Source organism: Pinus tabuliformis, chromosome X (genome assembly GCF_031772625.1).
Source record: "Pinus tabuliformis cultivar Carrire ecotype Pingquan chromosome X, CPIR1, whole genome shotgun sequence".
Taxonomy (NCBI): Eukaryota; Viridiplantae; Streptophyta; class Pinopsida; order Pinales; family Pinaceae; genus Pinus; species Pinus tabuliformis.
The window spans coordinates 1747859847-1747874053 of NC_142308.1; the positions used below are offsets into that span (position 1 = coordinate 1747859847).

At 38.3% G+C, this 14207-nt stretch overlaps 1 protein-coding gene across 1 annotated transcript; it reads right to left on the minus strand.

Moving 5' to 3' along the window:
• Positions 1–7854: 7854 nt before the first annotated feature.
• LOC149146790 (uncharacterized) lies at positions 7855–8495 on the minus strand. Its single transcript, XM_089446768.1, has 2 exons — positions 8371–8495; positions 7855–8281 (listed from the first exon to the last, which is right to left on the minus strand). The coding sequence occupies exons 1-2, from the start codon at positions 8481–8483 to the stop codon at positions 7960–7962; spliced, it is 435 nt and encodes a 144-aa protein (XP_089302894.1). The 5' UTR covers positions 8484–8495; the 3' UTR covers positions 7855–7959.
• Between the last annotated feature and the right edge of the window lie 5712 nt (positions 8496–14207).

Below are 14207 nucleotides of genomic sequence, written 5' to 3' on the forward strand. Positions count from 1 at the left end.
ACTGTTTATGTATTCCATTTTCTCTACAAAATCTTAGGAATTCCTTGGAGATATATTCACCTCCTCTATCAGTTCTCAAAACTTTAATGTGCAGCCCGCTTTGGTTTTCAACAAATGCTTTGAAGTTTTGGAATTTCTCAAAGACTTCACTTTTGTTCTTGAGGAAATATATCCAAGTCTTTCTTGTAAAATCATCAATGAATGTCAAGAAATATAGGCTGCCTGCTAACGATGGAGCTTGCATTGGTCCACACAAATCTGAGTGGATAATCTCTAAGGGTGTCTTTGCCCTTATGCTTTTCCCTGATGGAAAACTTTCTCTATGTTGTTTTCCCAAAATGCAGCCTTCACATAGGCTGTCCGGTTTCTCTATCAATGGTAATCCCTTTACCATTCCTTTCCTACTCAACAAATTTAGACCTCCAAAGTTGAGATGCCCAAATCTCAAGTGCCACAACCAATTTTCATCCTTTGGCACGCTTTGGAAGGCCTCTTGGGTAACTGCTGCAATTTCATTTTTATTTTTCATGTCTGCCCTGATCCGGAGAGGGAACATCCTGTTCCTTGTCATCTTCACTTCAGCAATGCATCTTTTGCTGGGTGGTATGTCCATGATGGTGCACACATCATTTACAAAGTAAACATTGTAACCCTTTTGGATAAGCTGTCCAACACTCAATAGGTTACATCTCATTCCGGGGACATAGTAGACATCTGCTATGGTTTTCTTTTCTCCTTGTTTTGTAAATATTTTTACCTCTCCTTTTCCCATAACAGAGACTTTGCTATCAGTTCCTAGTGTGACTTCTGATTTCAAGTTTTGATTTAAGGCTGAGAAGAGGGCAATGTTTCCTGTCATATGGTTGCTGCAACCTGAGTCTAAAAACCATATGTCTTCACTATGTGTTTCAGCCATGTTACAAGCTAACAGGACATTATTTTGACTGTTGTTTTCTCTTGTAACATTTGCATTTTGTCTACTGTTCATATCATGTTGTTTCTTTCTACAATCACTTGCATAATGTCCATACTTTTTGCAATAATAGCATTGAACATTAGATTTATCATACCTTTGTCCTTGAGCATGAAACTGTTCTCTTTGTTGGCTGCTGCCTTGACCTTGGTTCTGATTTGGATTGCTACCTCTTCCTTGTGCATTTGCTGGGCTGTTCCTTCCACCTCTGTTCTGGCTTCTGCCTCTTCCTCTCTTGTTTCCTCTGCCTTGACCTCTTCCTCTTCCAAAGGACATCTGGGTCTTGAAGGCTTGCTCAAGAGATGAGTTTTCATTCCTACTCAACCTCTGCTCATGTGTTATCAGTGATGCATGTAGCTCATCAACTGAATAACTTGAGAGATCCTTTGTCTCTTCGATGGTGGTGACTATGGCATCAAACCTTGAGGGTAAGACCCTCAATATTTTCTCCACAATTCTTCTGTCTTCAATGGTTTCTCCATGAGTTCTCATTTGTGTGATTACACCAATCACATGAGTGAAGAATGAGTCAATGTTATCTAACTCCTTCATGTTCAAGTTCTCAAAATCCTTTCTCAGCAATTGTAGCTTTGCTGTCTTCACTCTCTCCATGCCTTGATAGGCTGTCTTGAGGGTTTGCCATGCTTCATTTGCTGTCTTAGCTGCTGCTAACCTTGGAAACACACTCTGGTCTACTGCTAGATACAACAACATACGGGCTTTCGAATCCTTCTTCCTATTGCTCTTCAGCTGATCTTTCTCTCCCTGAGTTAGTGCATTGAACTCAGTTTCATCTGCTGGTTCTTCAAAACCTTCCTCAACTATTTCCCATAAGTCTTGAGAGGCAAACAGGGCTGTCATGGTTATTGCCCAGTAGTCATAGTTCTTCCCATTAAACTGTGGGAGCTGGGTGTTAAACAAACCCATACCAGTGCTTGTGCTGGCCATTCCTTGACTGTGTATTTAAAACACTGACTGTCTCTTCAATAACAAACAAGATAGCTATGAAGAATACCTGAATCCTTTGTTGTCTGAGTCTTCTGTCTGCCTGAGAAGTTTTGCTGCAGCAACAACCTTCTCCCTTCAGCTTCTTTAACTTCCTTAAAGAGCCTAAGCCAGCTCTGATACCACTGTTGGGTATTTTTGATGGGGAAAATACCAAAAACCAAACATTCAAACACACACAGAGACAATGCTCTGTTTTACTTTACTCCAGGATCCTTTTGTGCACAGAAGACTTAAAAAAAAATTCACTGAGAAACAGAGGATTTCACCATAAAATATTTCTATTCATTAAAACAAAAAAAACATTCACTGTGTCTCCATATAAGAATTTACACTGCTGGAAAAATTCCCATTAACATTTACTGCTGTAAAACCTCCATTCACATTTACTGGTGTAAAACAATTTTACATACTGCTGTAAAAGCAAAACTACACAGGCTTACAAAATTCGCTCCACCATTTTCCTTATGCACTGCTGTGCAAAACCACACATGGTTTTTCGCTATGGCCAACACAAAAAAAAATTACATCGCCAAAAAAAAACTCACACCCCTGTTCTTGTTTTTCTACACACTGCTGTGTGTTTTTCCTTTTTCAAAAATACAATGAGCAAAAACACAAGCATATATGTTTTGCTGCTATATAAAACATAATGCGTAAAAACTCTATATTACCGTGGCCCCTTTTTTTTACATTACATATGGTCAACACTTAAATAAATATATGTCGTATATATAAAACTAAATGCATTACGTGCCCTATGTAAAAAAAACTTAACTATTCACCTAAGTTTATGACAAGCATTAATGAAAGGTATGGTCAACCATGCTTTTAATTTACTCCACGCAAAACATTGAATTGATGTGGGTTCGTATGCAGCTCCAGGTGATCAACGGCGGAGAACACGGGAGCACATCCAACGGTGGACAACAATATCGGAAACGCAACAAGTGCTGAACATTAACCTCCGAGAAAATGACGTTGCGTTACGTCAGGGCTGAACCACGTGTCAACTCCAAATTGTATCGGAGCTCCTTCCCGGATTATTCCTTCGTCGGCAAATCGCTCCGAGAAAATCCGGTGAACGGTTTCTGGCTTGGTTCACGGTTTCTGGTGGTCTGCGTTGAAATTAGATTTCAACACAGGAGACACCTTTGGCTCTCCAGACGTGAGATGGTGAATTGGCATAAAATTACTCATATCTGGGTGGTTCGGAGCAGACTGTGGCTGTGTGCCAGGGGAAAATTCTTATTGGGACATCCTTTGAAATCATCGGTTTTGTACGGGACTCTTCAAGAGTGTTATAGGAAGCTTACAATGGGGAAATTGGCCTGAAAGGCTAGAGATTCAGGCAACCTGCAGACTTCGTCAAGATTTTATGTGTAAGGAATTTCTCATCGAGGGTCATGGGCAGAGTGGATGTAGGTGTTTGTCTTGTAGGCTGGTTCGAAGTGGGTGTTGTTAATGCTTTCTGTGTATTCTCGCATTTTCCATTCCAGCTCTGTGGCATTGGCATCCAGAGTGCAATCCCACACACTGTAGGTTAGTCGGAATTGGACTATTTTAATTATATCTACGAAGTCTATCAAAGTCACACCTATAGCAAAGGCTTGACATCTATCTTGAAGCCAAATTGGTAAGCAGAGATATTCTAATGGAAATATCAAGGGATAGTGATTCTCTCTCAAGGTCCTCCTTACAAGCAGATTACTGCATACAGGTCCATGTCCACCTACTGTCAAGCTCAATCCCTCCAACAAGCAGATTACCGCATACAGGTCCATGTCCACCTACTGTCAAGCTCACAAATTGGACACTCAGATAAGTTGTTAGCTCTCTAGAACCAACTCTTTCGGTGATGGATGAATTATTTCCCTTGCGAGGTATGATCCTTGACCTAAAATTTGTAATGGAGCTCCAAGTAGCAGCAGAAGGTAAAAAGACTAGGAAAGCGTGTATGCATCTCGACCTCAATCAACCTGTTTCTAGCTTCCCCTAGGAAAGCGTGTATGCATCTCGACCTCAATCAACCTGTTTCTAGCTTCCCCTTTAGGATGGCAAGTATGGTCTATATTTTTGGTTTTCTTGGGGGAAAATAGTTTTTTCTTTGGCTCAAAAATTGTTTGTAAAATCTTGAACGTTATAAGCGTGGTTTTGTTAGTCCTTGGAGGCTCAGTTATCATCTTAGAAGTATTTTTGTTCTGTTATGTCAATGTCGTGTTGCAATTGTTGGTTGTCCACTGGAATCTACTGTTAGTCAGTTGTTAAAGGCTTTAGCGGTCCATGGGCTAATCAGTTATGAAGTATTTTTGTTCTGTTATGTCAATGTCGTGTTGCAAGTGTTGGTTGTCCACTGGAATCTACTGTTAGTCAGTTGTTAAAGGCTTTAGCGGTCCATGGGCTAATCAGTTATGGGAAAGAGCTCAATGTCTGTGGTGTTAGAAGATGTAACCCTATGTATCTGATATCATTAGGCACAAATTTTCTCAATGAAATCTACTCATTTTTTTTTAAAAAGAAAGTTATTTTATAAATAAAATAAGATAAATTTTACAATTTCAATTAAATTAATATTTTATAAAAATAATTATTTTATTTTATTTTAATTATAATAAAAATTTATAATATTAATTAATATAATGAAAATTTTAAAATATTATTAATTAATTTTTAATCAACTTTTTCTTTAACCCTAAAATATTATAAATAAGATATTTAGTTGTCCGCTAGAGTATTATTATTTTGTCTTGATGATGGGTCTTGTTGTAGGCTCAATATCCACATTCAAATATGTCTAGTGGAGCAACTTCTGAAAATGTCTTTTAAAATTTTAATTTAATTATTAGTAATTTTTAAGTGGATGGTAGAGATTTAACTTCCATACAATAAGTTTAAATATTCATAATAGTATTCGCAAATTAAAGGTTACAATTTAGTTATGGTATTTTAATTAATTAATATGTGGTAGAGATTTAACCTCGATGCAATACGCTAGTAATATTCACAAATTAAGAGTGAAGATTTATTTCTAAGTTAGTTATTTTCTTTTAATTAATTTATCTCAAATAATTAGTTTAATAGGTGGATGGGAGAGATTTAACCTCAATGCAATACCCACCTAGAATATTCATAATAGTATTCACAAATCAAGAGTTAAGATTTATTTCCAAGTTAGTTATGCTCTTTTAATTAATTCATTTCAAATTAATTAATTAATTCGTGGATGGTAGAGATTTAATCTCCATGCAATACTTTGGAATATTCATAGTAGTATTCACAAATCAAGATCAAGAGTTACCATTTATTTCCAAGTTAGTTATGTTTTTTTAATTAATTTATCTCAAATTAATTAATTAAAGAAAATGTCATATCAACATGTGCTATATAATGTATGTGGTATTGATAAGATGGTATTGACCCATGATATTGTAACAAAATTTATTTACTAGTTACAAATTTCCATTGTAAAGTAGAGAATAAATCTCCAAAATTTGGTATATTGTTACATGCTTTTTATAATTAATACCAATAATACTATACAAGCCTGCCAAAGAATCTCACCAAAAAACTTATTGCTAATCACGGGCAGTATGAAGTATTATTTAAACAAATCTCTATAAAAATTTTAATATCATTGTAAATACATATTATGAAATCCATAATGCAAAAAGTGAGTGTACACTAAAAACTTATAAAATAATTTTAATATATATATATATATATATATATATATATATATATATATATATATAGATTAATTTAAATTGGAATTAATGTTAATATTGAATAGAAAAATCACCCGGCTGCGGGTGATTCCCGAGCTCATTAATGGCGTTAATTAGGTGTGACGGCGTTCGGCCCTGCCAGCTGCTGGACAGCACTATAATCCAAGCCCAGACTTGGCACTTGATTGTTGTTATAGCTCTAACCCAAAAATATAAGATATAGCTCTGATACCACTTGTTATAGCTCTAACCCAAAAATATAAGATATAGCTCTAAAACCACTTGTTATAGCTCTGATACCACTTGTTATAGATCTAACCCAGAAATATTATAGATCTGATATGAAAATATAAGACAATGCAAATAAACCCAAAAATAATATGAAATGATTCTTTATTGATCAAACCTTTAAGGTAGGGCAACACCATACATTCACTCCTTAAGGAAAGAGAACACTCCACAAGCCATATGCCTGTTCATACAATAATCCTTGACAATATTCCTTCACATTCCTTGACGTGGAGTCTCTAGCCTCTATATAGGCCTCATACATACAATACCATGGGTCATTACCATGGTTCCCTCATACCATCAAACTAATACCATGGGCCCATTACATTATTACTAACTACTTGTGGTCCCTTACATAATATGGGTTAACCACCTTATTTATTACTATGGCCCATCCCATTATTACATTATTACCTTGGGTACCTCCCTTGGTACCACATATTATCCCCCCTAGGTATATAATAATAGCTCACCTAAGGCGAGAGCAGGTCCGCGTGCAGAACGACTTAAATGCTCACTTCGGCCGAGACAAGGCAGCTGATGGTTTAAACATGGCGCATTCGGCCTTCAACCCCACTGTTTGCACCCCATCCTCTAGCCTCTACCCACTCCATGCAGGAATCCCCTGCTGCAGAATGGTTACAGGCAATTGCTGTTGGCTCCTGCTGGTTCTTGATTTTGGAATTGGGTTTCCTTTCTCCCATTCCCAACCTTGCTCTCTGAACCCTGTCCTGGATCTCGCTGAGCATTCTCGGCTTCCCATCAAAGAGCCCCATTCTACTGAGCTTCCCCTTCGTTGCTCAGCCATGGTACGTCATCGCATGAGAAGCCGCCATGGAGGGAGCCGTGGTGGTCACGCGCGTTCTCAAGCTGCCATGTCCGTCGATCAGCCACCGCCCCCTGCCTCTCCGACCTCATCTCAAGCTAATTCTCCTCCGCCCAACCTGTCCAGCAGACCCTTCCCGCACAATGCCTTCCAGTCGACTCATTTTAGATTTCAGAGCAGCCTGAACAGGCCCATCATCACAGCTAATATCACCATCATTTTCTTTGAAGAAGAAGCTCAGCCTCATGTTCCTGCGCGTACCTCGGCAGAGCATTCTCAGGGCGTTCGTAGAGTTGCGGGCAGCCATGGCTCTGAGCAGAACCCGACAGATGAAGGCAAGGCGGAAAGGCGTGGCGAGCAGCATGAGGAGGGTGACACTCCAGGCGACACCCAGCCACCAGGTGGCAGCTCTCATGGTGCCACTGTTTCGATGGCCATTGCGGGCAGCTCAAGCGGAACCCGTCCTGCGCTGGATCCTCCAGGTGGCAGCGTGGCTGGTGACGTGGCGAGGGATGGTGAAATTTGGTATGGCAATGCTTGCCCCGTCGTGGAGGAGCCACTGGACCAGGACGTCCCCATGTAACGCCACTTGGACCCCCTCATGTCTACTCAGAGTTCTTTTACTGCTCACTGGTTAGATTCGGCTGTTCATGGTTCTGTGGTTTTGTTCATGTTTCTGTGGCTCGGTAGTCTGTGGTTCTATTGCTGACATGTACAGCTTTTCTGTCTCTCGGTGTTTGTCTCGACTGCTTCAAAAGGGGTTATCTCATATCCTCATTTTGGTCTTGTCGTTGTATTCCCGCTTCTATGTATAGTTTTTTCGTGTTCACTGTCACTGGTTTTCCCAATTATCAGAAGTTTTGATGACCTATGGGACAGTTTTGATGACCTAAAAGCACTCAGATACTCTAGACTGAAGCTTTGCCTCTTTGTAATTTTTTTAATTTAATAAATACTAAATCCATATCAACCCACTAATCCACATTTCATAAATTAGGACACCAAAATTATATAAAGGTGTAGATTTTGTTTTTCACATGAAAAACCAAAATAAGATAGATGAAAAACACACAAAAATATACCGTATTATCTCCTTCTTCTCTCTAAAATCGTCATGGTATGCAGTATAACATATTTTCTTACTTTTTTCTAACCATGTAAGTATTGAGATCAATATGGTGGGGTGGTGTCTCAATGTCCTCCAAAGATCGAACCCAACATGTTTCTTCTTCATTCACCTTCTTTCGATTATTAACATCCTCAATCCATTTGTGGTGCCCCTCTGGATGGAAAATGCCGCTTTTCGGATGAGGAACCCACCATGTCTTCTCTTTCTCTTTCTCAGGCACACAACAATGTTTTGTCATGCAGCTGCCGCCGTGATATTCATCATCGTCATTATCAGGGGTGTAAACCACTTTGTTAATGTCCGCCGAAGCCTTTCCATGCGACCTACGTCCCCTGAAACAAATTGCAATAATTGATATTACAGAACAAGGTACAGAGACACTGAAAAAAACTTTACTATAATGCGTACATTCATAGCTTACCTGTAAGTCCAGGGAGTGGGTGCATGTGAATTCTTGCACACGCTGGCCTGCATCATTATATTTCGAAAATTCATCACCAATGAATTTAATCCCCTCCCACTAGTTATGTGCATGCAAAAAAATGAATGAGAGACCGGGGGTTCTTATACTATCGGAAAGGGAGGTGAGCCGAGGACGAGCGAATGGGGAACCACCAGAATTACAGAACTTTCTCTCTCTAGCCAACGGAATCACGCGACTTAACAACACACTGATTCTCTCTCTCCACTTTAAATTTTAGGCCGCATAACGGTTAAAAAATACGGTTCTTATGCGTTGTGTAACTTTATTCTTCCCTTAGGTTTTAAGTGAGTTTTTTTTATTATTTGTCTGATTTTTTTTATTGGTATGTAGTTTAAATTTTGTGACCAAATTTTGATTTGTATTATTTAAATTGATTTTTCAATATATATGTGTTTAGTACTTTAAAAAATCTAAAACATTTTCATTATGAATAATTTACTCTTAATAAATCTGTTTTTTTGAAAATAAACCAAAAAAACTTTTAAAAAAATCATACTTAAAACAAGTTAATAATATAAATTTCCTTGCTTAACTGGGGTAATTGTCGGTGATAAGTGTGTGCGAGTGTTATGATATTCGATTATTTGTGAATGTGTCTAAAAACACTGATGCATCTGTGTGAAAAAACTTAGGCATCAATGAACGGATATAAAGCAAACCTGTCATATATTCCTGTATTAGCAGAGAAAGGACAATGGTTCATCGAGAGTGTATCTATTAATATATTTTTATTTTAATAAAATTGAGTTTCGTCCGGAAAAATGATCTACTCAATGGAAGTTATCACAGGAATTATATAAATGTGGAACTTGGTTATCCTTACAAATAATTTAACTCCCCAATAAATTAAATATATTCCCCAATGTTCAAATTATTTTGCAGAGCTGAGAGGAAGTACAAGGAAAAGAGGGGAGGCCCACATCAAATATGCCAAAAGAAAGGAATTTGCAGTTAATCAAGAACTGTACTTCATGGGAATGACCTCTCAATTGATGGTGCCATGCTGATGGGATGCGCAGAAACTTTCAGTGCATTATTATATTCGCATAGATCGCGCAGAGAACGATTGCAAGTACTTTATTCACTTTGTAAAAAAACAGGAACCACAAAATAACTATTCTTTTTTTTTTGCAAAAGATGATTACAGGGACGGAGTCGAAGGGTTTTTGTTTTTTGGGTCAATAAAGGGGCTTTCTAAAGCTAAAATTCACCCTTGAAACTTTTACTATTAAATATTTATGTTTCGAAAATTAATATTTTATAAATTATTTAGTTTAAAGAAATTGGAAAAGAATTATTTGAAAAATTATTATAAGTTAAAATAATAAATTAATATATATGACTTCTTAAAGAGAAGGAGAAAAAATGAACTTATTAAGGGTATTTTGGATTGTGGATATATTTTTACACCAATAGCATTGGTATAAGTTTTTATTTACGAGAGTTTGAGATAAGTTTTTAATAGGTATAGATTTAAATAACAAAGTCGTTGGTGTAAATGTAGAATATTTCAAACATGAAAATTGATTCTTGAAAATAAGATTAAAAAAAATAAATTCTCAGTCATATAAAGGATTAATCAACAGAGGACCATATTGCACGTTATACTCACTGAGCTTCGAGTTGGGGATCACTTAGTTTTGGTGAGGACCTTCCTCAATCACAGCTAGGAGTTTGAAGCAGATATCATTAACCTGCAAGATGACTTCATCAAGTTGTAGTAGAACCTCCTCACTTACCTCATCACGGTCTGTGGATTTTCCCCCAAAATCATCTTCATATGTCAATAGAGATCACTAATTTTCTAGTATTTGGTATCTCAATCCCTAGAGTTACCAATATGGGGATTCCAATTATCCATCTCAACATCTATGTCTTAGTCATGAGTGGTGTGCATCTCAAGATGGATTTTGTTCTATGCAATTTCAATTACTTTCAGGATACGAGGAATCATTTTCTATCAAAATTCATTTGTTGCAGCTTGAATGTTTCTTTGGACTCGAGTGCCTATGGGACCTTGGCTATCACTGTGATAGTTGGAAGGGCCAGGCTAATCTTTGTACCCTTTGCTAGTGGCATGACTCCTCAAAATGATAGGGCTTGCAACAATAGAACTCAACTAAGGAAAGTCGGAGAAAATAAAAATGAAGTAAGGAGTTAGTTTATTAGATGTAGAGGAGTTGCAAGATGGAACTACACCCCCTGCTTTATCATTATGTTAATCCACAATGGTTGATAAACTTCATGAAGAGTAATTAACCAAGTGAGTTGAGTCATCCATCTAGATCCATGATATTCTAGACTTAGCCTAGACATTCCATTTGTTATTCTCATCTGAGTGCATGGTGTCATTGAGATCATGGTACTAAGGAGTGAATGTTTTGATACTTGTCATGTTAGAAGGTTTGTGATTTTCCTCTGCACCCTCCACTAGAAATTCCTTTACATGTGGCCAATTGGACATGGATTTGCTAAAAGACTCCAATAGTCACATGGTATAAGTTTCTTAGGGATTTCGCACAGTTGTTTTAGGCCTAGAGTCCAATAATGTTATTCTACTTGACACCCCATATGGGGGAATAAGATTCTATATTTAATGAGTGCCCACTTTCTATATTTTTCATAAACTCACAATAATATAAAATCATAGTCAATAGAAATATTTGTAAAGTATGGTTAGTGTCTTTTACTCATTGAAATTCCCTTATTCCTTGGACTATGGGATTTTCAAAACATTTTGTTACATTTGTGACTTATGTGAACCCATTGATGTGAACAAATGTTTGATGTTAGCCACAAGGTCAAATTAGACCTTACTCCATTGAAAATCATGAATACTCTATTTATGACTTGATTATTGTAATTGGTTTTATGAATGAATTAAATGCAACAAATTTAACAACTAGTCTAATCCTAGATTAAAACATTATAGAATCAATTGACATGAAACAAATTGAAGAAATACAAATAATAGGGGATTATTCCACCAATTATGACTTGCACAAACCCTAGAACAACTCTACGATATTAAGCAAAGATGACAAGTCACCAAGAAATTCTTCTTCATATTTTTTTTTGGCACTACACAAGATTAGTAAGCATAGATACTATAAGAATGTCAATTTGTCTGCCTTCAAGAAAACTATGAATGACGAAAATAAACTACACCCAATCACAACTTATAAGAGTATAAGAACATAAGCTAACAATATCTTTAATAAAATGTGAATATAGTACTTCACAATTCTAAAATATAATTTTTTACATGACTAAAATGGTTCCTTTTACAATATTATCAATGACTCTTGGCCTTTTAACTTCTAAAATTATATCCTGTAACAACCCTCATGAAAATTCCATGTCATAAAAGTTAATAAAGAAAAAGTAATAACCACGGTTGATGGGACATTGATCTAATATTCACCCTATGAGTGACATCAGTTAAAGAATTATTAAACTAAGGTATTACAGACTCGTGCTAGTGTGTGTTCTGTGTTATTGAAACAACGGATCGATCAGATTGCCAATATATAGACAATAAAATGGAAAGACAGCAGAGAAATATAGTAAGCAAACACAAAGACACAAACAATTTTAATAAGGAGTTCACCCTATTCTCCAGGGCTACATCTTCGATCCAGCTTTCAGTGGTGGCCTTATTTTATTGTGTCTTTAAGCAGAGAAATTACAATACAGGGACTCAATGTGAGTTCTCCTGAAGTAGATTTTGCTTGGCAGGGTGGTTCTTGGATTCCCCAAGCCACTTGGAGTACACAGACTCTTCTTCTTCCTACCAGCTCTGCGACCTTTTGGTCTACAGTGGAAAGAACCAAATGTGATGCTCAGTGCGGACAGATTCCAATATGGGAAGGCTTGATTCCTCAAGCTCTCTGGTGCTCGATGCTGCCTATGGTCAGCTTGGCCCTCTGTCTCTTCTACTTAGCTTTACTGTTCTCTATGTTCAGTCCTCCTCTCAGGGTTCACTGTTCACTGTCTCTCTTGGTCACTTGGACTCTTCTCTGTCTAACTCTAACTAATTCGACTGTCTCCATTCATGGCTTTAGCCATTCGATCCCTATGCCTGTTCGGTTCCTTTTCCTACTGTCGATTCACTTTCTGCAGCTGCGCTTGGAGTTCCCTGTGTTCGGCATCATCATGAACGCTCAGGGAGTGGCCACTCTTCCTCCTCTAAATGGCGCCAATGTGCTTCATCGGTTCTTTTCTTCAGTTACGTCATGGATGCGTTCTTCCTCCACCATGGCGGTCAAACAGATTCTAAAACTCTTTAGAATGCGCCTTAATTCCTTGTTGATTCTGCTTCTTTCCATCGGGCGCAATCTCAGCTGTCCGATCTGGGCCCTCGAGATCTGATGCCATACGCACATTTTGTGCAGTTGACTTGCTCGACCGATAGCGCGCGATCAACGTCAGTTTTCTCTCACCTCCGCCTCCCACACGTCGATCGGTGTATGGAATCACTCTGCTCCTGTCCAAAACCTTTTACTGTACAAGGGTGCCCCGATCAAAACCGCCAATTTTCCAGAGTGCAGGTCCCGCCATTTTGTTTTAGTGATTTTTCCTTTTCCGCCCGTAGTCCTCCAATTCCCCCACGCGACCGAGTGCTTTCCCCTTTCCTTCACGGCCCTGTTCGCATCAAAAACCTCTTCCTTTTCCCATTCCGGGGCTCCTAGGGACTACTTTGGCCTCCTGCGCAGTCTCCATGCGCCTCGGTCAGCACACTTTGACCAAGGTCCTCGTCGTTCCATGTCGGCTGCCATTGCCACTGGTTCAGGGTGTTTTTGATCGCTGTTTTGGATTTCTTTAGAGATTTGTTCAACCTGATTCAGTCATGGTTCTTTGACAGTCTTTCTATGGATCCAATTCGGATCATGGCCTCCCCACTGAAAAAGCTTTTGGACCACCAAAAGTTGGTTTTCAAGCATTGACTAAGTGAGGATATTGTTTCTTCACTTGTCCAATCTTAATCCACTTTACGCTGCTCGGCTTTGAACCTTTGAGCCCAATCTTGAGGTACTCAACATCTCCCCTGCGCGCTGTCCTCACCTTCCTATCCAGCACTGTGTCTTCCTGCAACTCATTGAGTTACTCAGGTAGCAGGTCATCAATAGAAGGCAATTGAATTTTCTCTTCAGGGTCCTCAATCATTGAAGGTTCAAACAATCTCAAGCAGTCTACATTTACGACTGAGTAGATGTGCATGTAAGCTGGTAGATCAAGGCAAAAAGCATTTTCACCAGTTTTCTCAATTATCCTAAAAGGTCCATACCTGATAGGCTTTAGCTTTTTACCTTCACCTTGCATCATGTCCTTGCTGATATATAGCCAGACTTGGTCTCCAACTTGAAAACTATGCTCCATCCGATGCTTATCATGCCTAGCCTTGTACTTGGCCTGGCTCTTTTCCAACTGTTCCTATACTGCCTGATGGATCTCCTAGATCTGTTCGATGAACCTAGTTGCCTTGTCCACATCATTGTGTCCATCAACCATGGCATCTTTACCAAAGACAAAATCCAAAGGAGACCTTGGTTTTAAACCAAAACAGGTCTCAAAAGGATATCTTTGTGTAGAAGAGTGTTTGGCTCTGTTGTAAGAATGTTGCACATAACACAAATGTTCATCCCAAAGCTTAGGATGTTTACTGCAATATCCTCTCAGTAATTGGATCACTGTATTGCTTACCACTTTTGTCTGGCCATCTGTTTGTGGATGAAAAGTTGTGATTTTCTTCAACTTGGTGTCCATCAGTTCCC

What these genes read in the sequence shown, in the direction of transcription:
- LOC149146790 (XM_089446768.1), bottom strand. Translation starts at nt 8,483, where the DNA reads ATGCACATAACTAGTGGGAGGGGATTAAATTCATTGGTGATGAATTTT. An exon ending in CCCACTCCCTGGACTTACAG is followed by an intron (nt 8,282 to 8,370) that starts GTAAGCTATGAA and finishes AATTTGTTTCAG; the next exon opens with GGGACGTAGGTCGCATGGAA.